This window comes from Camponotus floridanus, unplaced genomic scaffold (assembly GCF_003227725.1).
Source record: "Camponotus floridanus strain SB8 unplaced genomic scaffold, Cflo_v7.5 scaffold219, whole genome shotgun sequence".
NCBI lineage: Eukaryota > Metazoa > Arthropoda > Insecta > Hymenoptera > Formicidae > Camponotus > Camponotus floridanus.
Window position 1 is genome coordinate 123,333 of NW_020229347.1, and position 24,389 is coordinate 147,721.

The 24,389-nt window shown below is 32.1% G+C and overlaps 3 protein-coding genes across 7 annotated transcripts in view; 1 reads left to right on the top strand and 2 right to left on the bottom strand.

Moving 5' to 3' along the window:
- Positions 1-2,421: 2,421 nt before the first annotated feature.
- Positions 2,422-4,876, top strand: LOC105248805. 2 transcript variants are annotated; one of them, XM_011253802.3, is made up of 7 exons: positions 2,422-2,791; positions 3,164-3,215; positions 3,292-3,338; positions 3,434-3,467; positions 3,721-3,827; positions 3,889-4,013; positions 4,082-4,876. In XM_011253802.3, exons 1-7 carry the CDS (start codon positions 2,736-2,738, stop codon positions 4,345-4,347), a joined length of 687 nt encoding a protein of 228 aa, XP_011252104.1. In that variant the 5' UTR covers positions 2,422-2,735; the 3' UTR covers positions 4,348-4,876. The 2 variants fall into 2 exon arrangements, with proteins under 2 accessions (XP_011252104.1, XP_011252105.1); XM_011253803.3 differs by having other exon boundaries at positions 2,426-2,791; positions 3,901-4,013.
- Positions 4,877-6,198: 1,322 nt separating this feature from the next.
- Positions 6,199-7,757, bottom strand: LOC105248806 (ubiquitin-conjugating enzyme E2 J1). The gene is made up of 5 exons (XM_011253804.3): positions 7,668-7,757; positions 7,212-7,417; positions 6,940-7,130; positions 6,751-6,868; positions 6,199-6,612 (listed from the first exon to the last, which is right to left on the bottom strand). Exons 1-5 carry the CDS (start codon positions 7,702-7,704, stop codon positions 6,367-6,369), a joined length of 798 nt encoding a protein of 265 aa, XP_011252106.1. The 5' UTR covers positions 7,705-7,757; the 3' UTR covers positions 6,199-6,366.
- An 11,640-nt stretch (positions 7,758-19,397) lies between these two features.
- Positions 19,398-24,389, bottom strand: part of LOC105248809 (serine/threonine-protein phosphatase 2B catalytic subunit 2) — a 90,400-nt gene continuing 85,408 nt past the window's right edge. For 3 of the 4 annotated variants that reach the window (XM_025408591.1, XM_025408589.1, XM_025408590.1), the window contains 4 exons: positions 22,369-22,453; positions 21,234-21,331; positions 20,778-20,993; positions 19,398-19,866 (listed from right to left, as the gene is read on the bottom strand). In XM_025408591.1, the coding sequence (XP_025264376.1) occupies positions 20,800-20,993; positions 21,234-21,331; positions 22,369-22,453 (377 nt within the window). In that variant the 3' untranslated portion in view covers positions 19,398-19,866; positions 20,778-20,799. The remainder of the gene's footprint in view (positions 19,867-20,777; positions 20,994-21,233; positions 21,332-22,368; positions 22,454-24,389) is intronic. The other variant, XM_025408592.1, reaches the window with a different exon arrangement.

A 24,389-nucleotide genomic window follows, 5' to 3' on the forward strand; every position in this document is an offset into this window, starting at 1 on the left:
TAATTTATTTAATTAAGTTGTAATTCATTTAATTAAATTGTAATTTATTTAATTAAATTGTAATTTATTTAATTAAATTGTAATTTAATTAATTGTATTAAATGGTAATTGTTAATTATTGTATTATTGTGTTAAATAAATCGTCCTTTGTCGGCGTGCTCTTTTTTTGTTTTTCTTTCGCGTGATTTCGCCTCTATGATCTCGCTTCTTTCATTCTCTCGATTACAACGAAGAGCTTTCGGCTTCGTTTTGGTATTTTATGAGCGTCTGATCGGATATCTTTCCTTATTTTTTACGCTCGCTTTGTTTTTCTCTGATATAAATATCTCAATAAATATCCTTTTACTTTTATCATACATATTTAATTATATATAATTATTATAATTTAATATTTAGTAATTTAATCAGATATAATAACTATAATTTAATAGTATATATTTCCGTATTGCGAGATGCACGTTATAGCGAATACAAAGATATTAATAAATAAAAGATATTAATATATAAAAGATATTTAAAAATTAATTGAATTTTCTTAAATATTAATTATTTTTATACTTTTAAAATAATAGCACTATTAAAATAATTTAATAAAAAGATTATAAGTTAAACAATCATTAAATATCCTAATAAATATCTTCATTAAATATCTCAATAAATATCCTTTTACTTTTATCATACATATTTAATTATATATAATTATTATAATTTAATATTTAGTAATTTAATCAGATATAATAACTATAATTTAATAGTATATATTTCTGCATTGCGAGATGCACGTTATCGCGAATACAAAAATATTAATATATAAAAGATATTTAAAAATCAATTGAATTTTCTTGAATATTAATTATTTTTATACTTTTAAAATAATAGCGCTATTAAAACAATAATTTAATAAAAAATTATTTAATATATTATAAAAGACTATAAGTTAAACAATCATCATTAAATATCCTAATAAATATCCTTATTAAATATCTCAATAAATATCCTTTTACTTTTATCATACATATTTAATTATATATAACAACTATAATTTAATATTTAGTAATTTAATCAGATATAATAACTATAATTTAATAGTATATCTTTCCGCATTGCGAGATGCACGTTATCGTGGATACAAAAATATTAATATATAAAAGATATTTAAAAATCAATTGAATTTTCTTGAATATTAATTATTTTTATACTATTAAAACTATTAAAACTATTAAAACAATAATTTAATAAAAAAATATTTAATATATTATAGAAGATTATAAGTTGAACAACCATCATTAAATATCCTAATAAATATCCTCATTAAATATCTCAATAAATATCTTTTACTTTTATCATACATATTTAATTATATATAACAACTATAATTTAATATTTAGTAATTTAATCAGATATAATAACTATAATTTAATAGTATATCTTTCCGCATTGCGAGATGCACGTTATCGTGGATACAAAAATATTAATATATAAAAGATATTTAAAAATCAATTGAATTTTCTTGAATATTAATTATTTTTATACTATTAAAACTATTAAAACAATAATTTAATAAAAAAATATTTAATATATTATAGAAGATTATAAGTTGAACAACCATCATTAAATATCCTAATAAATATCCTCATTAAATATCTCAATAAATATCTTTTTACTTTTATCATACATATTTAATTATATATAACAACTATAATTTAATATTTAGTAATTTAATCAGATATAATAACTATAATTTAATAGTATATCTTTCCGCATTGCGAGATGCACGTTATCGCGAATACAAAAATATTAATATATAAAAGATATTTAAAAATCAATTGAATTTTCTCGATTAATTATTTTTATACTTTTAACATAATAGCACTATTAAAATAATTTAATAAAAAGACTATAAGTTAAACAATCATCATTAAATATCCTCATTAAATATCTCAATAAATATCCTTTTACTTTTATCATACATATTTAATTATATATAACAACTATAATTTAATATTTAGTAATTTAATCAGATATAATAACTATAATTTAATAGTATATCTTTCCGCATTGCGAGATGCACGTTATCGCGAATACAAAAATATTAATATATAAAAGATATTTAAAAATCAATTGAATTTTCTCGATTAATTATTTTTATACTTTTAACATAATAGCACTATTAAAATAATTTAATAAAAAGACTATAAGTTAAACAATCATCATTAAATATCCTCATTAAATATCTCAATAAATATCCTTTTACTTTTATCATACATATTTAAATATATATAACAACTATAATTTAATATTTAGTAATTTAATCAGATATAATAACTATAATTTAATAGTATATCTTTCCGCATTGCGAGATGCACGTTATCGCGGATACAAATAACGCGGCGCGGTGTAAGTGCCCGGTGATGATCGCGGCGTAACGGATAAGGCCAGGTATCAGCTGATGATTCGCGGCGAGGCCGCGGTAGAGCCACGTAAGACGGAGCACACGCTTATTACACGCGTAATTTGAAAAAGCGCGTATACAATAGGCGAGTGTGTACGAGAGACGAACGCGATTCGGCGACGCGCAGTCCTCCAGTCCCATCGAGATATCAGCATCGGATGTGTAGCTGAAGGGCCAGCTGAGAGAACGCAACTGTCATTTCCGTCGTCACGTGGAATTAAACGCTGGCATCCGAACACTCATATCGGTTAGATGACGGCGCGGCGCCGTGGCTTGACAGGTCATGGGGGCCTGTCTCGGCCACTGCTTAACGAGAATTACAGATTCCGTGCCGTACAGGTTAGAAACTGGATTGCACTCCTCTGACAGAAACGCTATTAACAGAAAATACTCGTGATGATGGCAAGGAAAAAAAATAATAATAATTATTTTATTGAACTGGAGAAAGGATTTTTACATTTTGATTTTTAAATACGCTTAAGGGACAACGCCTTGATGACTCATTGTCAGTACTATAGTTGCATGACCTCATAATTGGATTGATACTGCTATAGATGAATGAAAAGTTAGCCCAAATGTATATCGAGTCTCTTGTTCTAATCATTAAATCTTTTCTAGTGATTTATCGTAGATATTATAAAGGGTATATTTGTTAAACCCCAATGTATCTTGTTCTTGTATTATTTCCTTGCGCTTTGTTGTGCGTTACAGATTCTATCGAAGGCATACCAGAATGCCTTTTCCAGAAGAAGAACAAGCTGAGGTACATATTGAAATTTTCTTTCACAAACTATACTTTTATCGGCATGAATAATTTTGATGTTATCGTTTATGCTTAGTTCATGGACGCTGAAGAACATGAAGACCAAACTAAAAGATCAAAAAGGTATAAGAATCGAATCTTTTAACTTTTAATTCTAATTAAAAATTGATATTAAAATTGGTATTAATGTTACATTTATTCATGCTTCCTGGATATAGTCTGTTATCATTTCTTTCTTTAAAAAGATTCAAGGTAAAGGCATATATTTTATGTATTTCACCTAGTATGTAAAAATAAAGATATATATAAGGGCTATTTCTCAGAGTTACATGAACTGGCAATATTGCACATTATTATGATAAGAGTCAACAAATCAATATCAATTTTATAAGTTTTCAGAATTTTATATCTTTTTCTAGAATACCTAGAATAATTTGAGAAACATATTTATTACTTTTACTTTACAATAAATATTTTAATTTATGCAATAAGATTTGAATTATAGAAAAAGCACGGGGTTCCAGTGACCTTAGAATTATTGGAAGATGGAGGATGGTCACGAGGTGGTAATAAATATGCCAGATTGAGTTCTAGAAATGATGTTTCTACAAGGTAGACTATATTTTTCTTTAATTTTGCTAGTTTATGAAATTAAATTTTATAAAATCTAAAGAATTATATTTAGCTCTGGACTGGATACACCGCTTCAAGTTCTCGATGCAAGAACATTAATGAAACAACAAACTTATGTTTCTTCTACTCCAGGATCATCGCTCGATCTTGAGTGGGAACACGAAGGTAACTTGTATCATTACATCATTTTTCTAAATATATTTGCATAATATACAAATAAATTGTACTTGCAGGAATGCCTTTACCAATTCTGAACAATGGAAAAGAAAATACAGAGAATTCTTTAACACAAACATCAATTAACAATAGTCAACCATCTAGCTTGACATCATCTCCTTGGTCCAGAGTTTCAAGCCCAAACAGTTTAGAATGGGATCCAGTAGAATCAGATATGGTATGTGTCGATATGGAAACTGAACAACTTTTAACTGAGATAGAAAGATTAACAGATAGAGCTCTAAAAGAAACAGGCGACTGGACTAACACTAATACTAGCTGATAAACGATTTAATTATAATCAACGGAATTGTTTGTATTTTTGTATTATGAAAATTCATTATAAAATTAAAATAGATGCCCTATACTTTCGAGAGATACAAAGAGATATTATTTCGATATTACGATTCTTGAAACAATATAACTGTGTTTATATTGTTTCAAAGATGTGTATTTTTTGTACGACTTAAAATATATATTGAGCACAAAAATTTGATGAGGATATCTACGTTGTGCATAGCGTGTCTTATAATAATCTCTAACATGGAAAAGAGGAATAATGTCAAGCTATCAAATCAAGGACACCTTCTCGCAGTATATGCATATGTATGATATTGTATACATAAAATAAAAGATATATTTCTTGTTTTAAATTTTAAGTCTTGTTTTACATTTTAGGCAAAATATTTGCTTGCTTAATTATATGCTGAAATTAAATTTTTGCAATGAACTTAAGAAACATTAACATTTTTACTTTCGCTATTACCTTACACACAGCTTCCATATGACAATAAATTATTTACAAATAAAATGTGCCACAATATTCTTTAAATTCTTTTAATATATATGCACTCGAAATAATTTATTTCAATACGAGATAATATATATGCAAATAATAAATTGTGCTTAAATTACATGCAAATATATGTATACTCTTTTAACATATTTTTTACATGTGGTTTTCAAGTTATTGTAAAATGGTAGTGAATTTTAAAATACTGAATTTTAAAGATGCTGATATTGAATTTAATACCTTAAAAGATATATATAATTTAAAATACATACACTTCAACAGATCAAATAATTAAAAAAATAAACAAAAAATGTACAAAAAAGAATTATATTTTATTGTAATGGAGAGCACATAATGTAGAACTATCTGATACAATTAAACGATAAATATAGAATGCCTTAATATAAATAATAAAGAAATTGTAAAGTTTTATAGCTTATGATTCTGTTATCTTTATATATTTCTTTTAGTATAATTGTAATGCATCTATATACAACTTTTTTTTTTCTATTTTTGCAACATATATACACGACCTAAATGTGACTCACATAGATTTAATGTTTTAATAGACATTTTTTAAATAAATTTAATAGATTTAATTTTTTTCTTTTCCAATTATTTGGGTGCTAGGAATGAATATTTTCGAAAAATTGTCATATCATCAATTCAAAGTAATAAAAAGGTGTTATAATTAAATAAATGTAAAAGCGGATGTGGAATTGAGAAATATTATTATACATGGACTGTAATGAATGTTAAAAAGTAATATGTTTATATATGCTTTAATAAATAGTTACTTTATTATATTTCTATGTACATACAAAAAATCAATTTAGACAATACCCTGCTCTAAATTTTCTTTCTCTAACAGATTATATTACACATTAAATTTTATTACAGTGTGGCTATACACATATGAAAAGTGTACGAAAGCTATAGAATTACACGTATCTCTGTATAGCTTAAATGTTTATTACAAAATATTATTATATTAGGCGATATTGCACAATATAATTTACTGATGGAAAATAATAAAATATACTGATTTTAATTATAAATACGAATATATTTGTCTATGTAGGCAGCACAGAAAGATTCCAAGATAATAATTATTAAATGATTAAAGTTAACAAGAAGTATATTATCAGTGACAACTAATTTAAATTTATATTATTAAAATTTCGAATTAGTGTGTTGTATTCATGTGATTTATTTTTCAATACTATAATTAACAAAAGCGACTAGTAGTAAATATACTAAATTAATAATATTGACTGAAAGAATTTATAGAATATAAGTGCAGATTCTAAAAGAACGAAAAATATAGATATGTATTAATATATATTAATGCATACTTTCGTTCTGTGTTATATATGTTTTTATGAAATTCAGACAGTTTGTATTATATACGAATCTGATTGGTTTTCTGTCTTATAAGGATATCCATAAAACATGTATAAAATTTATTTTATTTTCAAGACATATTTTTGTCCTTCAAAAAAGAATGAGTTAAACGAGAAATAATCGTCGTAAGATTAACAGAATAATTGCGGATACTAATGAGGCGATAAGAATACTCCAAAATAAATCGTTCGAAGAGGACATTGTCTCTACACGATTTAGAATAATATCAGGTTGTTGACGATCTGCATTTTCCGTCCAAATCGTTTCCACGTTACGTTGTCGTACTTCGCTCTCGGGTAAATTTGCCGTACTATCCGCGAAAGATACTTCTGATGTAGGTGAATCATCGGCCTACAATATTTTTTAAAAATATCTCCATATAAGTTTTTGCTTTAAAATGAGATAGAGAATTTTGAACGATTTTTTTAATTACACAATAATTATAAATAATGCAAAAATCACTTTCATATTTAAAATAATATAATTTACCTTTAGGGCAATTGTATTCAGCATGGTTTGCTCTTCCTCAGTAATAGGTTTTTTAACTGAGTTCTTGGACAATAAATTCACAACCTTTCCACACGTATCACATTGCCAGTTCAGTGATCTGGAATCAATCAATTAGATAAGAATATGACTGTTTGCGATGTTATATTTAATCACGAGTTATATCAATACTTTTTGGCAAGCTTTTGCCGTTCCTCAGTACTGTAATCTAATGCGCCAATGGTGCCGCTTCCTGGAGTAGGCATGAAAGCTATCAGAGCCAACAGTGCTGTTCTAATACTCCACGATGGTTGCCACGTCTCAGGATGATGGCCAGAAATACTCAGACATATTTTCTTGTTCGTTTCAAAACGCCCGTTTGGCTAAATCAAAAGTACACGTAGCGCTGTCACGATACTGCACAATTTATATATCGCATCTAGTACCTGGATACATCTACTTACTGTCAACAAAATGATATTCGGTGGTTTCATAGGATACTCTGGTGGCAGTAAGATCCTTCCATGATACACCCCACCCTCAAAATCCGTAGAAGGTGGTCCTTGCACCGTAAAGTGCCATTCGAATAAGTTGTCCTCGAGAGGAGATGCATAATACTCTTCGGTGGCTTCGTGCAACTCTTGAGCCTCCCTCATTAATCTTTTCACCGCTGAAATGTACAATACAAGACTTTTATGATACTTCAGATATCATTTGCGCTATTCATACCACATAATGTCCATTAGCATATGCATGAGGTGTCTAACGTCAATGTGCAAAACATTTAGTCTCGGATATTAGCAATTAATGATCGGATTACGAATATGCAACAGCTTTATGGAAATGTATGAAAATTACGCGAGAGCAAAAACAATAAAGGACACCGGCGCGATTAGCATATCATCGATACGTGGACTCACCCGGACTCTTGGCGTTGTACTTGCCCTCGAATGACATTTTCGCATACGGCGGCTTTTCCTTTGTCCTTCTAGTTTTCCTCCTCGACACCTCCTACCTCATTCGCTTCCCCAGAAGCGCAGGTTACAAATCGAGATGGGGAAAGTAAACGTCAAAATACACGACGCGTCTTCCTCGGACGCTGATTCACGTCAACGCGCACGACCCGAAGAGCGCGTTCTCTTTACATATTTATTGTATCGTCGTCGACGGGAACGGCCGCGAGGTGACTTTCGGCGTCGCGTCAAGCCTTCTCGACGTGGAGCAACCGCGCGTCCACCGCCTCGCGAGATGCAATGGAACGTTAACTCGATGGGCTCGCGCGCGATCGCGCTCGCGCTCGAGTTTATCGTGATTGCCCCGCGAGCCCCGCAACCTTGCGCGCCAGACGGGGGGAAAGATCTCGTCGGTGAACTTTAATAAATTCCTCGGCCGATCGACCGTCCACCCTTTATACACGCATCGTGATTTGATTCATTTTTCATTGCTTACAAACAATGCGTCGAATGAAAAAAAAATATTATTAATAATAAAATTTAATAATAGAAAAAGAATATTTTTTTTAAATGAAGATTTATATAGGATGTATTTTTTGAGAAAAAATTCTGTGCTTGTCGAAAATCTTACTCGTGCTTTATTTGAATCCTTTATACACGCATCGTGATTTGATTCATTTTTCATGGCTTACAAATGATGCGTCGAATGAAAAAAAATATTATTAATAAAAAATATTAATAATAAAAACAGAATATTTTTTTAAATGAAGATTTATAAGGATGTATTTTTTTGAGAAAAAATTCTGTGCTTGTCGAAAACCTTACTACTGTGCTTTATTCGAATCCTTCATACATGCATCGTGATTTGATTCATTTTTCATGGCTTACAAATGATGCGTTGAATGAAAAAAAAATTTATTTATTATTTATAAAAAGATATTAATAATATAAAAAGAATATTTTTTTAAAATGAAGATTTATAACAGGATGTATTTTTTGAGAAAAAATTCTGTGCTTGTCGAAAACCTTACTCGTGCTTTATTTGAGTAATTTGATTTTTAAATGAATAATGTAAATAATAATAATAATATATTTTAATTTATATGTATAATCAAAATTATACAGGGTGTCCCAAAACTTATAATCAATTTTTCAAAGACAGATTCCTGGGATCATCTGAAGACGATTTTTCCTCAACGAAAATGTCGAGGCACTAATAATTTTCGAATTATAAGTGATTGGAAATAAGGGGTTTTTCGTAAACTAAGCTTTGTAGAAATAAAATATTAACAAAACCACATTCTTCGATTAATTTTAAATAAAGTTTACTTTAGTTGAGTTTTAATTTAAGGCTTAATTGCAAAGATATATGATGACAAAAATCGAGAACATGCAAAAAATGATGGCCTTCATCGACATTTTTGCTGAGGAAAAATCGTCTCCAAAAAATGATCCCAGGAATCTATCTTTGAAAGATTGATTATGAGTTTTGGGATACCTTGTATAAGCTTGTTTTTGCATACATAATGCATATGTCATATACGTATAGATAGTAAATATATTATTTTCATATGTTTTTCGTAATTCTTCAGATTGCAGATATTTAACTTTGATTAATTTCGCTCGTTCTTTCATAAATTGCCTCATCTCATTTTTAATAAAAAATTTATATATAAGTATAATTTATTAAAGATGAGAGACTCTGATAAGATAATTTATCTAGAAAATTACAACAATAACAAAATTAACAAAATTAATCAAAATTAATCAAAGTTAAGTGAGATATATATCTATACTCTCAAATATTAAAAATATGTGAAACTAATATATTTATTATTGTATATATTTTAATAACATATATTTATATATTTAAAATATGTCTAAAAAAAAGAAAAATTGTCTTCAAGTAACTTTTATTGTAACTTTAGAAAAATTTCAAATGTTATATTTATTTTAAGTAAAAATAAAAAATCATATTGAATATAAAATTTTAATGTGTTGTGTTTAAATATATATATATATATATAATATATACATATGTTTTTAAGTATATAACTTTCTCATCCCAAATTCTTACAATATTTTCTGTACATTAAAAACTATTCTGCACATTTAATCTTTGAGAAACCAAAAATCTCGCGATTTATTTCTAATAATTCCTAATAAAATTCTAATATTTCTAATAAATAATTAAACACAGACATGTTTCTCCAGGACAAAAGTTTCCCCTAATAATATTATTCCCCATAAAGGCAAACATTTACACAATCTTAATTATATTTTAATTTTTCACAACACTTCTGTCAAGAATGATAAGTGTCCAAAGATGGGAGAAGCAACACATCATACGAGAGCTTTCGTGGAAATTATAGACTTTATTTTTAGAATATTCTAAATATCATAAAACAACGTAAACATTCACAACAGATGGGAATAGGGTGTTATTTATAATAGTAATAATAATGTCATTATGCGTTACCGTAATAATTAATCGTTATGAATATATCGTCTCTCATGACGTATTTATAATTATGTATAAGTAAGTTTTTTTCTCTTTTATTTATTTATATAATAATTACTCATCGGGTATCCTCTCGACAATGATAATTATAATAGTGAAGACGATATTAATAATGATAAGAATCGTGTAACCATAATAATGATAATAATAATAATAGTACCGATGCGTCTATATACGTGTCATGTATATGTATATATAAACAAATATAATATATATACATATATATATATATATATATGTATATATATGTATATATGTATATATGTATGCTCTTATTTTCTTAAGAAGGGGATAGAGTCACAATGGCGCTAAACAATGTGTATGCGATCTCTGCTCGTTTTTTTTTGTCGTTTCTCCTCGCGATCAGAGAGAGAGTCTCACTTCTATAAAGTATTTTAGCCAAAGATCTCTTAGGAGTAAGTCTCGTAATAATAAGTAGATAATAGTAAACGCACGTATATATATGTACAGTTCTTTTCTTTATCGTTGAATGCCATTCTTCTTGAATGCCGCGAATATATCAGAGTAATAAGCCCGATTATATGGCTCTCGCATGGGTGCCGATTTCGCCCGATGGATGTGCTCCAAGGATAACGCATCTCCCCAGTTCCTTTTCTCTTTTTTCCTTCGTCCCTTTTTATTGATGTGAATAAAGATATCGCGGGCGCAAAATTAGGGATATCTTTTTCCGCGCAGTTTTAAGAGACCAAAGTATCGAAATTTCCTCTTTAGAGATTTAGATGTCATTTTTTTTCGAATAAAATCTAAAGAATGATGGGAAGAAGAGACGCGTTAGGTCAAACTTTGGTCAATCCCTCATCGAACGGATGACTCCTGATCTATTCTGTGAGAGGATGTCACTCAATTTTGATTACTTACCGAGGAACTTTTATTAAAACACACATACGATAATGCGCAGGAAGAAATTTAGCAAATTATTAATTACTAATAATTATTAAAAAAAGGGCCGAGTTTTTATAAAGAAGCATTTTTACTCCGATCACCTTCTTCGGTGGAAATAATTCTTTCGGAGATGAATGCTTCTCTCTAAGAGCCGTTTTAATGATCAATTATCAGTTATCATTTGTCGACTTTCTACGACAAAAATCGAATTACTTTCTCAAGAGATCCTTCCGTTATTATTCCTTTTGTTCTCACGAGGACACGTCACATCCACCGGGCGTCGTTCGCGCGAAAGGAACGAGAGAAACGGAGTCTAAGACTACAAATCTTTTTTTTTTCTTTTTCTTTGGAAAAGTAGTTAAAATCGCAATCCCTAATGTATATTTTCTCTCCTTGCGGCCCGTCAATATCCTGGCCGGCACGTGTCGCGCAATTCTGGAATTATTTTATCATGTAAAACGCCAAACACACACGAGATGCTGGCAGAGCGTAGAAAATAGATCTAATTAAACGACACACTATACAGGTACAATTATTAAATAGGGAAATGTGGCCACGCCGTGTGTGTGTGTGCACGCTTGCAGACTTCGCCGCGAGAAAATATATATCGTGAAATGTGTGGGTGTGTGTGTGAGAAATGAACGAGCATTCGCGGAAGGTGTCCTATATTCGACTCGATCGAAGCGTTTGTAGCCAAACAATGTGGGAATAATCGCGAAACAAGGGGTCTCCCGATGGGAATACGGCTACCAGGACGTTAATGCACCTACAAGACCGATCCTTTCGTTCATTTCCTGGGACACGGTGGTCAGTCGTTCGTCAAAGAGAGCGATTGGGGAGGTGTCTCTGTCTCTTTCGCGCATCATTTGCAAAAACAATCGTGATGCGAGTGATATGCAGGACATGGTGCACGCCTCGAACAATTGGGCCCACGACGTACGATGTACCAATGTCGGTTAGCGAAGTGGGAAATGCGATGGGGAATTTGTCAATTACGCGTTTACGTACTTATTGCTCGCTCGATCTGGCAAGGATCGGGGTATCTCATCACCGGTCCGATGAAAAAAAAAATTAATTCTCTTCGGCGTACATTTATATTTAATCGTAGCAACGAACTCTCTAAAAGTGAATCAGTGAAAGTATCACTAATTTAAACAGTAAAATAAGATTTCACTGAGAATCAGTGAGTATTTTACTGATCTTCGTGAAAACGCTTATTTTTTTGTTATTTTATCTTATATCTCACTGATTATGGTCGGTTAAAATAAAATTCACTGTAAAATCAGTAAATTTTACTTTAAAATCAGTAATCGCTAGTTCGTTCATTTACAATCGCTATCTCTCTCGTATTTAATTTTAGTTTCAAGAATTATATAAAGTTTGCAAAGAGCGACATTTAAAATTAGAAGTATTACTTCGATTTAATTTCTGATACAATCTCATAGAGAGGCTTCAGATATTAAATCGATCTTTATAAGTCGAACAAATAAATATCTGGCGACTTAATGAAAATTATTCGTTCGTTATCTATTTAAAATAACAAGTTCAATATGCATGTAATATAAATAAAATAAAATTTTTAATATAATAAATATTTAGTAAATATAAATAAAATTTTTAATTTTATATGAAATAGATAGAGAGATGAATTCTAGTTAAATATTACTGACAATAACGAAAGAAATATTACTGATATTGAGAAATATTATTGATTGAAACAATCAAAATTATTAACTGATTGTTTCAATAAAATATCACTGATTTACAGTGCTGTACTTATAACTGCTGCAATCAGTGACTATTTACTGTTTTTCAGTGATAATACACTGATTCACTTTTAGAGAGAAAGAGGGGGATCTAGAGATCTATTAGAGATCGAATCTAATCCGGGGGTAGCCAACTCGCGTGGTGCAACTGACCCCTTCATACGCTCTTCACACGCCCATTAAAACTCGATATGTACATGTGCTTCAGCTAGACGCAGATCGCAAGCATCGTCAGTAACAAGCAGCCAATGACATTTAACGATAGTTACAAAACAATCGTAACAGTACGATATAATATACTATATAAATATATATATACATACGCACAACGGACATGTGTATGTACACATACATGTACACGTATTCTCTCTCACTGCCTTATAGCGATTAGTACACGATAATAATCAGTCGTAACAGGTACATAAAATTGTTTCTCGGTGAAACTCGATTTTTTTTCAGTTGCGTTCGATGCGACTCGAGAGGAGTCCCCGAAAGTTCCCTCCTCTCTTCTCGCTGATGAGAGGAGGAAAAGGGAAGAAATGATCTCGGGGGGGCGGGGGGGGGGAAAGGAGAGAGGGTGTGTGCGAGGGAGCACGAGACAACGTCATGTTCAGGCGTGTGTTAAGATATATCGGGATAATAGAAAAATGCAAATTACACGATACAAATCATCCCGCTTTGCGCTTACATCATGGAAAATGATCGCAAACTCTTAGTTATACATCCGGAATATAATTACGCAATCGATACAGAGTATCTTCAGATTGATATCATTTCTGCGAGATAACGAAAGTTATACGTACATATTGTTGCAAGCTCGAATCCGACAAGGTCTTTGCTTATCACACACCTAATTATACTAAACGCGAGAGAGACAATAGATACATAATGAAAGTACGCCATCGCGAGTTCGCGTGTAGAACGCAACTTCGTAGCCACGAAGAATCACACACAGCACTTTAATTATTTCGCTTGGAGGAGGGAAAAAAAAAGAAGGAAAGAGGAAAAATAGCGTCTTGCTGGACGAAGGCGCAAGCTTCTCTCCTGAAAAACGTTCTCGAGCAAAATTAAGCGATTCTATTACTAATGAGACGTCGCTCGAACGACTTACTTATGCATAAGTGTATCGCGTGTGAAGAAATGAGATTGTACGCGAGCAACATAGGCAACACAGGCTCTGAATTTGTACGTGTATATATATTATATACAAAGCTCTATCGTGACATATTTTTGTCAAATTTCATCCTCGATCATCTTTGAATTTAAAGCCAATTTGTTTTCTTGACCAAAAAAAAAAAAAAAGAAACAGCTGTTTCATCGATTTTCATTCATAAATAAAATTTACTTTTTCTAAATAGTATGAAATTTTTTTAGTCTTATTAGAATAAGATTTATTTAAAATTAAATTGGAAAATGACCTATGAAAATATTCCAGTCGCTATAATAATAAATTTCATTTTTTTATAAAAAGTTTGAAAATTTTTTAGTCTTATTAGAACAAGATTCATTTAAAATTAAATTGAAATGGCCTATGAAAATATTCCAGTCGCTATAATAATAAAATTCATTTTTTTATAAATAGTTTGAAATTTTTTTAGTCTTATTAGAACAAGATTCATTTAAAATTAAATTGAGAAATGGCCTATGAAAATATTCCAGTCGTTATAATAATAAAATTCACTTTTTATAAATAGTTTTAATTTTTCTAACTCTTATTAGAATAAAATCCATTTAAAATTAAATTCAAAAATGAAAATATTCCAGTCGCTATAATAATAAAATTCACTTTTTTTATAAATAGTTTGAATTTTTTTAAATCTTACTAGAATAAGATCCATTTAAAACTTAATTGAAAAATGGCCTATGAAAATAATCTAGTCGTTATAATAATAAAATTCACTTTTTATAAATAGTTTTAATTTTTCTAAATCTTATTAGAATGAAATCCATTTAAAATTGAATTCAGAAATGAAAATATTCCAATCGCTATAATAATAAAATTCACTTTTTTATAAATAGTTTGAATTTTTTTAAATCTTATTAGAATAAGATCCATTTAAAATTAAATTCAAAAATGAAAATATTCCAATTGCTATAATAATAAAATTCACTTATAAATAGTTTTAATTTGTTTAAATCTTATTAGAATAAGATCCATTTAAAATTAAATTCAAAAGTGAAAATATTCCAGTCGCTATAATAATAAAATTCACTTTTTTATAAATAGTTTGAATTTTTTAAAATCTTATTAGAATAAGAATTTAATTAAAATTAAAATTAAATTGAAAAATGGCCTATAGAAATATTCCAGTCGTCATAATTCAAAAACTACTTATCTACTTTGACATGTAACATATTGCTGTTACGTAAGAAAGAACACGAAATCGCATAATGAATTTCCAAGTGTAATTTGTCATTGAAAACACGAATACACATGCATATATATACCTAGTTTTCCCGCGTACATGTACAAGATGAACCCGAAATTCGCGTTCTACATACATATGGCAATACTGTGGCGTGTATTTGCATGCTACGAAGGATGTGACAGGCATATTTGGTGTCGACACGACGATGTATTTCCAAATGAACGGGATGTCTCCGTGTCCGTATGCGCCGATGGAATAATCGCATGCTGTCAGGTCGTTCTATGCAGGACAAACAATCGAACCGAGAGATTTGAGTGATATAGAGTCACAGCTCCCAAAATTTATTTAAAAAAAATTCGTTTTGATCGCAACAACTCTACGAGAATTCTGCAATATTACAGAGAAAGCACGAGAAATTTCCTTGTCACGCTACAATATAACCGAGGAAGACCTTCTCTTCGAAAGAAACGGGACGATGATGCGATGATTCACACAGACTGATCGAATTGGATTTATTAATTAAACATTTTTTCGTCGTAAAAAAACAAAAACAATGTCGAAGGTGCGTTTATCTCGAGTATAGTAGAGTGCGAATCGAAGCGTGAGTCGATTGAAAACGATTGGAAATATCTAAACAAGGCACAAGACTGTTGTTCGAAGAATGGATGGTTCGTGAAAAGTTCATGCATGCAAAAGGGAAGTATTTAATATCTATTCTCCGGGTGGTTATTTTTGTTTTTCTCGTAATATCTCTTCGTAGAACAGATCGCTTCTACCAACCAGAGGGGTAGACGGGAGCGACTTGAATTCGCATTCTGTATCATCATTATCGTGTCACCCTCGTATCGTAGCTCAAGCGACAATTAGAATTGTGAGTAATCAACGCATATCGCATATACGCGCTTATATATTAATTTGACCCGCGTGCCATTCCATTTTGAGATATATCGCGCTCTTCGTGATAGCCATAGTAACGATAGTAAGTGATAACGGTAGTAAGTAGGATGATTGCAACGGCGACAGTAATGACGATGGCAATAATATTAATCATAATTAAATGAGTAATAATTATCGTAATCATAACGTGACATTTGTTAATATCAGATAATCAACATTGTAATGTATATGTATACACGTCTGTACACAGGGTAACCCGGAATTATCCGGGGGGCTCCTCATCTAGAAATTCCTTTGGTCGATTTAGACGCGCTCTTTCTTTGCTAAAGACGGACAGCTCGTGGAAAATTGATACTCTGAGAATGATATTAGGATATTCGATTGAACGCAAAGGAGTTTGAGAAAATGTTCATCGAAGCAAAAGTTGCGGGGGGAGGGAGGGGGGGGGATTCGTAGGTGAAAGGAGCGACGATAGTTCCGAGCCACCCTGTATATATTGTAGTGTTCCTTTTTTTTATGTATATATGTATATTTATATATATTCATATTTATAATTATATAATATGTATTATTTATAATCGTGTGTGTATATTATATTATATATTTCATTATATTATTTAACACATTCTTTTGTACAAGTAAATTAATTAAGAATAAGTACAACTTGGTAGCAAAGAGAGATAGAATTATTATTCACTGTATATTTTATATCGTAGTGAGAAGAGAGAGAGATATATATCTTATTTCATTTATTATTTAATATTCTTTCATTACCTTTATTATGTTTCAGACCGTAATGCTGACGGTGCCGGCATTCGGCTTTCGGAGACGCTTCCCCGCCTCGAAAAATCTCTCATCTTTTTTTCTCCCTCTTTTTTTTTTCCGATACCCGATATGATTAGGCTTGTGACCTTCCGCGCTGCTCGTCGACGCTAATTCAGTATCGCGGGGCTCGCTAGGCGCGACGTCTCGATTTCTAGAGAAGAGGTAGAAAAAACAGCGAAAACACGACGATAAAATCCCGCGACGCGATCGCGGGCGATTATTACTAGAAATATTACACGAGGGACGAGGAGTGAATCGCCCTCGATTCTGATTATCCTCGGGACGTCACGTGCGAGATCGCGATGAACGCGCGACAGCGCGAACGATCGAAGCGGAAGCGTCGCATCTCGACGATCGCGTCTTTTTTTCTTTTTTTTTTTTCTCTTTACACGAAACACGATTATTCTAGCTCCGTAGAATCGTCTCTATCCAAAATAAGTAACTCGCAAAAATGTAATACCCACGAAGAAACTTCCGGCACTTCGTCATTTTTGCAATACGATTCTCGATAGATTTTTGTTTTTTTTTTTTTTCTCACCCGCTCTCGGCCGTTCTGTTCCGCTGTCGCCTGTCGACGGCGAGGATCCACTGTCGGATATAAATAAAGAGCGCGGCTTCCTACGTCTACTTCCTCTTATGGCTTATTACGACAAGAGCACACGTTGACAAATAATAGGATAAACGTTCTTGCATGCGTGATGTAGAGTGCTACTTGTTTGAAACGCGTGGTCCTCTTTCTCCTCGACTCTGCGCTAGCTTGTGTAATTTCTTCAGCACCATTATGACCTACTATTGGATTTTAATTTCGAACCCATTGACCGGGTTCACGCCCCGATGGCGTATTTGATCACCTCGATTTGCGCGGCTCTTTCTAGCAAATCTTGTGCGACTAGTTGGGGCAAGAGATATGCATCGCATGTCTAAACGAGCGTATGTGTGTGTGTGTGTGTAATATGCGTTACGGATGTCTTCGTTCGTACAATAGAGCCTCCTCGAGAGATTCTTGGCGTCTCGTCTGAGCGCCCTACCAGTCCAAAGGTGTCTCATTTTTTGACATACGTAATTTTATATCCATCTGCGATATCACAAAATATATAACGAAACGGAAGTTCATCGAGATCACACGTAACAAAGATACAATATATTCGATACTATGTTATGTAATATACGAGATTCTTGATATCGTAATTGACGTTTAACAAAAGACGCGATAATTACTGCTAAGACCGACTAAATCGTTATTCAATGTAACGCGATTCATCATGATAACTTAATGGATAACGAATATCTTCGCGTGTTCCCTCAGCACACGATCGTGCCGTGCGCAATTCCGGAAAATCGGAATATACGAAACGAAAAAAAAAAAAACGAAATATTTCCTTTCATATTGCACGAGAATGTCGAATGAATCCTCGGGGCAGAACGGCCAAGATAGATTATATTCGTAATGAGATTATGTTCGTAATTTTAAAACGATACGCGCGCTCGACGTGCATTCCTTTCGCGCGTTAATTATATCGCGCGATCGTGACGAACGTGTGCACGCGCGGCAGCGAAAGATACGGTATTCGGATTACATAATGAATAATTAATAGTAATGATAATAATAATTAATTATAATATATAATATATATGTATAATATTTATATAATATTTATGTATATTAAATAAATTCTCCGATATATTATACATAAATAATCAATTAACATGTATATATACGTGTAGATATATATATATAAAATTAATTAATTATATATGTATAAATATTACGACTTAGCCCTAAGCTTATAGCTCGACTTAAGATTTAAGTAACCCCACCCCGTAGCGCGGGTGATGCGTCATCCAGGGCGGACACATCTTAAGAACCTAGTAAAATTCTAAAACCGGAAGCTCCGCCGTGACGACAGGCCAGCTGCCTTTTTTGTTTCTTTGGCGGAGACCACTCGTCCTCATTCTCTCTTTCTCTTTCTCTCCCTCTCATTCTCTCTCTTTCACACTGTACGATATCTTTCATTAGACAAACGTAACCGCGCGCGCGAGCTATCCGTTTCTCCATCTTTACTGTTTTCACGTCCAAGAAATAAAAGAGAGAGGTAAGGGCCCGAGGAGAGGAAAGGGGTATTACTCTCTCGTGCATGAACATCCGATCGGAGGTCGATTCGCAAACGGATCCGTCTATAAGATACATCGCTCTAGGGCTCCGCTCCTCGTCGATTCGTGCAGACGCGTATGTACATCGAGTAGAATATCCGAGAAACACGCGGATAATGGATATTAATGGATGCTGGGAGGAGAAGAGAAAGAGAGGGGGGGGGGAAGAGAGTTAGAGAGCGAGAAATTGCGAAAGCTAGAATAAGCGAGAACGAGGGATAATCGCATAAAACGATCGAGAAAGAGATTGGAGAACGTCACGCGCGCGCGGATCATTGCAGAATGAATTATTATCGCTAACGTTCTCGTTCTTCCTATTCGCGAGTATATAGTGTACGCGAAAAAAAAAAAAAACAGAGAGAGGCAGATCCTCGAAGAAGAGAAGTTCCCGCTGAAATCGGACGTATTCCGATGATGATGCGGTGGTTTCCTTTTGCTTCCGCTGGCTTGTCTTCTTCCGCTGCGCGCGCACCAAGACCGATGACAATCCTCGTTGGAAACTGCATCGACGAGAAACCGCTTTCGCACATGTCCGTCCGTCCGTCCGTCCGTCCGTTCGTCGTCCATTTGTTCCTGATTTTCCCCTTCTTGCGATGGCTCCTTCTTCTGACTCTTCGATGGACAGCGCACTGGTTGTAACAACCGGGGGAGGGAAGGGAGAGACGAGCAATGGTTTGCAAATGTTCGGTGGTGACGGCGATAGCGCCCAGGATCTTAGGACCCGTCCACGCCATCTAAAAAAGTTCATTAACGCATTAATGCATTTATATAAAGCTTGGTTAATCTTTTCGCGACGATAGAGAATCAGATAAAACCTTATTTCCACTCCAAGACCCATATCAATTTTTGTATAAACTTGAAATATTACACTGAGGGAAAAATTTTTTTAAATCAAATAAATTTGTTTTCTGGAAACTTTTGCTTTAAATGCGAGGAACTATTTATTTCATTTAAGCAAAAGCATTTAATTTTAATTAAATATGCATGTCTTATATTAATTTTAATTAAATATGCATGTCTTATATTAAGTACATTATTTTCACTTATATATTTTTTATATTTAAATACTATTTTCGTAAAATATATACTATAATTTATTAAATTAAATATATTATTTTTTAAATTAAAAAATTTAAAATTCTTGGGAATAAAAAATGCATTTTAATCAATATTTTGTGAAAATTAAAATACAAATATTTAATTAAAAATTATATTTTTTTAAGCATATATATATATATATATATATATATATTTTTAAACATATGTAAATAAATACTTAACTTAAGCACACAGACGTTTTGAATACAAGTAAATACGTGATTAGTACCCACCAAATAAATAGCTTTCTCGAGTTAACTAAAATTTTTTTATTTCAAGATAATTTTTTCCTCAGTGTACAAACATGAAGAAACCATTCCAAAACCCATATTAATTTTTTTACAAACTTGGAATATTACAAACATGAAGGAAAATATCTAGATTGTCACGTGGGTTTTTTGGACTAGAGACTTAAAAATATTGAAATTAAAGATGTTCTTATTGATCATCGTGGACAAATCATCAGGATGATGAGACGAACAAGCAAGATTTGCCCTCCTGTCCCCTGGTATTTGGGAGATTTGCTCTGGATGGCTCGGACGCGTACCTTGATTGGACGAGTGTGGGGCTCACGATTGCGGTTGCGGCGTGTTGTGGTCCCGCTTGTCTCCCGCAGGAGGCGGCGGCTTTGTCACGGGTTTCTCCTCGTTGACCGGCGTGGGCGGCGCGTCCTTTCTCGGTGGCATTCTTTCGTTTATGGCGTCCAAGCCCTTGGCCTCGGCGAACGAGGTGATTTTGTGATTCGGCGAGAAGCCTTGGAGAGCTGGATGAAAGAGAGAAATCAGTACAATATATCAGAAGACGAGATGCAAGAGGTCAAGATTCTCTCGAGCGTTACATTATAATATGATGAGACATTATTATCGGCGAACAATAATTGAAGAATCGCGTTCCACTTTTTTAATAGGATGATTAGGAACTGTTGGTCGCGCTCTTGAATTTCAAATTAAATTACCATTTTTCTCAATGGCGTTATCAAAATGACATCTCATAGAATTCTTACCGTTTTTCAGAGAAGTCTTGCCGCCGGATAATGCACCAAGCGGTAAAGCTCCAGTTGGCGTCAAACCCTTCAACTGCAGCACGCTCTCGCTTTCCTCTCTGTGAAATACAAAAAATTGAAATTTGTAATATTAGAAATTTTTTTTATATCAATTATGCAGGGTGGTTTAAAAGTCTGGAAATAATTATCTCCGAAAATAATGGTCCTGTGGAAAAATATTTCAGACAAAAGTTGTAGGGTTTTAAGTGACGCATTAGAAAGTAATATTAGTATGATCTTGAAGAGTGTTGTTAAAGTCACGTGAAGGTCATCTTAAATTTCTTAAATGGAACCCCCTATTTTTAATTACATATTCTTGTAACTTACCTCGAGAGCTTTTCAAAACACTATAATAAAATATTTTTTCATTGAGCACTTTCCGAGTTATGAGACTTGAAGTCATTTCTTAATTTTACATAAACCATAAAATATCTGGAAAAATATTCATTTTTCGATTATCTTACCTAAATACTTTTATGTACAAAATCTTCTTTACACCAATTGATTCCTCTCATTATTTTGTACATAAAAGTATTAAGGTAAGATAATAAAAAAATGAATATTTTACGATTTATGTAAAATTAAGAAATGATTTCAAGCCTTATAACTCGGAAAGTACTTAATGAAAACTAACTTAATTATAGTTTTGAAAAGCTCTCGAAATAAACTACAAAAATATGTAATAAAAAGTAGGGAGTTCCGTTTAAGAAATTAAAAGTGATCTGGACCTTACGTGATCGTGACCTTAACAACACTCTTCAAGATCATAGTAATATTACTGTGTAATGCGTCACTTAAAACCCTACAACTTTTGTCTGAAATATTTTCCCACAGGATCACTATTTTCAGAAATAATTGACCGTTTCTAGACTTTTAAACCACTCTGTATATTACAATAATTATATAAAATAAAGAGAATCTTCGTTGTAGATAATATCATGATTCCAAGCTATTTTTCATTTGTAAAAAAATCCATAATCTATAATTTTGCCATTCAGAATTTTTGTTTAAGCTATATTAAAATTTTCTATATTTGTATTAAAATAAAAATTTGTATACATCTAAAGGAGGATTATTTTCCATTATATTCGCTAACCTCAGCACGGAGAAGACACGCGCCATTTTACCGATGGCTCTAATCTTGTTTCTGATGACTTCTTTACGTAGATTAGCTGCTGCACCTATAAATACCAGAGACGCATCTTATGATATTCGCATGATAGTGAAATATTAGCGTCTAGATCATCCAGTGACGACCAACATAGCGAGAGAACTATATCAGTGATTGCTTCAACAATTTATAATTTATAATTTAAATAAAAGTAAATCGACCAGTGTCATAATTTCTCGTAAATTCTTCCTAAATCGTTTACTCAAAAAAAGGAGCTATTATACAGGGCGTCCCATTTTAATGTCCCACCCCAAATAACTTTCTTATTTTTAATTTTAGAAAAAGATGTTTCAGACAAAAGTTGTATGGTTTCTAGGGGGACATAAGATGGTGCCATTAGTTTGACTTTGAAGACTCACATGAAGGTTACGTAAAAGTTATTTTGAATTTCTTAAATGGAACACCCTATATATTTTTGCATATTTTTGTAGCTTATCTCGAGAGCTTTCCAAAACACTATAAATAAACATTTTTTCATCTAGTACTTTTCGAGTTATGAGGCTTGAAATCATTTCTTAATTTTACATAAACCATAAAATACCTTGTAATATTTTTTTAATCGAAAAATGAATATTTTACAAGATATTTTATGGTTTAAGTAAAATTAAGAAATTTGATTTCAAGCCTCATGACTCGAAAAGTACTTGATAAAAAAATGTTTATTTATAGTGTTTTGAAAAGCTTTCGAGATAAGCTACAAGAATATGCAAAAATATATAAGATGTTCCATTTAAGAAATTCAAAATGATCTTCACGTAACATTTATGTGACTCTTCAAGGTCTAACTAACCATCTTATGTCCCCCTAGAAACCATACAACTTTTGTCTGAAACATCTTTTTCTAAAATTAAAAATAAGAAAGTTATTTGGGGTGGGACATTAAAATGGGACACCCTGTATATTTCACAAATATTTTTACACCAAGATTAATCCATAATCTACTTGCGATACACCTTAATTAAGACTGATACGGTTTCGCCACGTCGTCGTCACCGATTTGCCTCGCGATCATCGCGCTTGCAAATCATCTGCAATGACTCTCGAACGTTAACCACTACGTTATCCATACTACAGAGCTTACCGGGGGCATTACGTTATTAATAATCACTCGTTATTCTCATCTGGTCACGCCAAGACAACAATGTCAAACTACAGGCAAGAAGTCTGCGCACGTCGGAATAATCGTGTGAAGCAATCGAGTGGTAAAAAAGAAAAGGAAAAAAAATTGCGCGTGACATTCGTCGCGTTCGCAAACGGAATACGCATTCTTCGCGACAAAGCAAAGAAAAAAAAAAGAGAGAGAGAGAGAAAGAGAGGACTGTTAATTCATCAAATCGCGAGAGTCAACAAAACGCGTCGAGAATACGTAGGATTGCGAACGCGCGTGCACTTGAGCAAGCTGCATAAAAAACGTGCGCCAATACACATAGCGTGTAAATTTCTCGCAAAAACATACTACAACGTGTCCATAAGTGTGTGTGTGTGCGTGTGTTTAGACGCATAAATTCGAGATAAATTCGATGCGAGAGAAAAAAAGCATGCGCATGCTGAATAAGCGCGAGAAAATCACTCTCTAAAAGTGAATCAGTGTATTATCACTGAAAAACAGTAAATAGTCACTGATTAGCAGCAGTTATAAGTACAGCACTGTAAATCAGTGTGATATTTTATTGAAAGAATCAGTTAATAATTTTGACTGTTTCAATCAGTAATATTTCTCAATATCAGTAATATTTCTTTCGTTGTTGTCAGTAATATTTAACTAGAATTCATCTCTCTATCTATTTCATATAAAATTAAAAATTTTATTTATATTTACTAAATATTTATTATATTAAAAATTTTATTTTATTTATATTACATGCATATTGAACTTGTTATTTTAAATAGATAACGAACGAATAATTTTCATTAAGTCGCCAGATATTTATTTGTTCGACTTATAA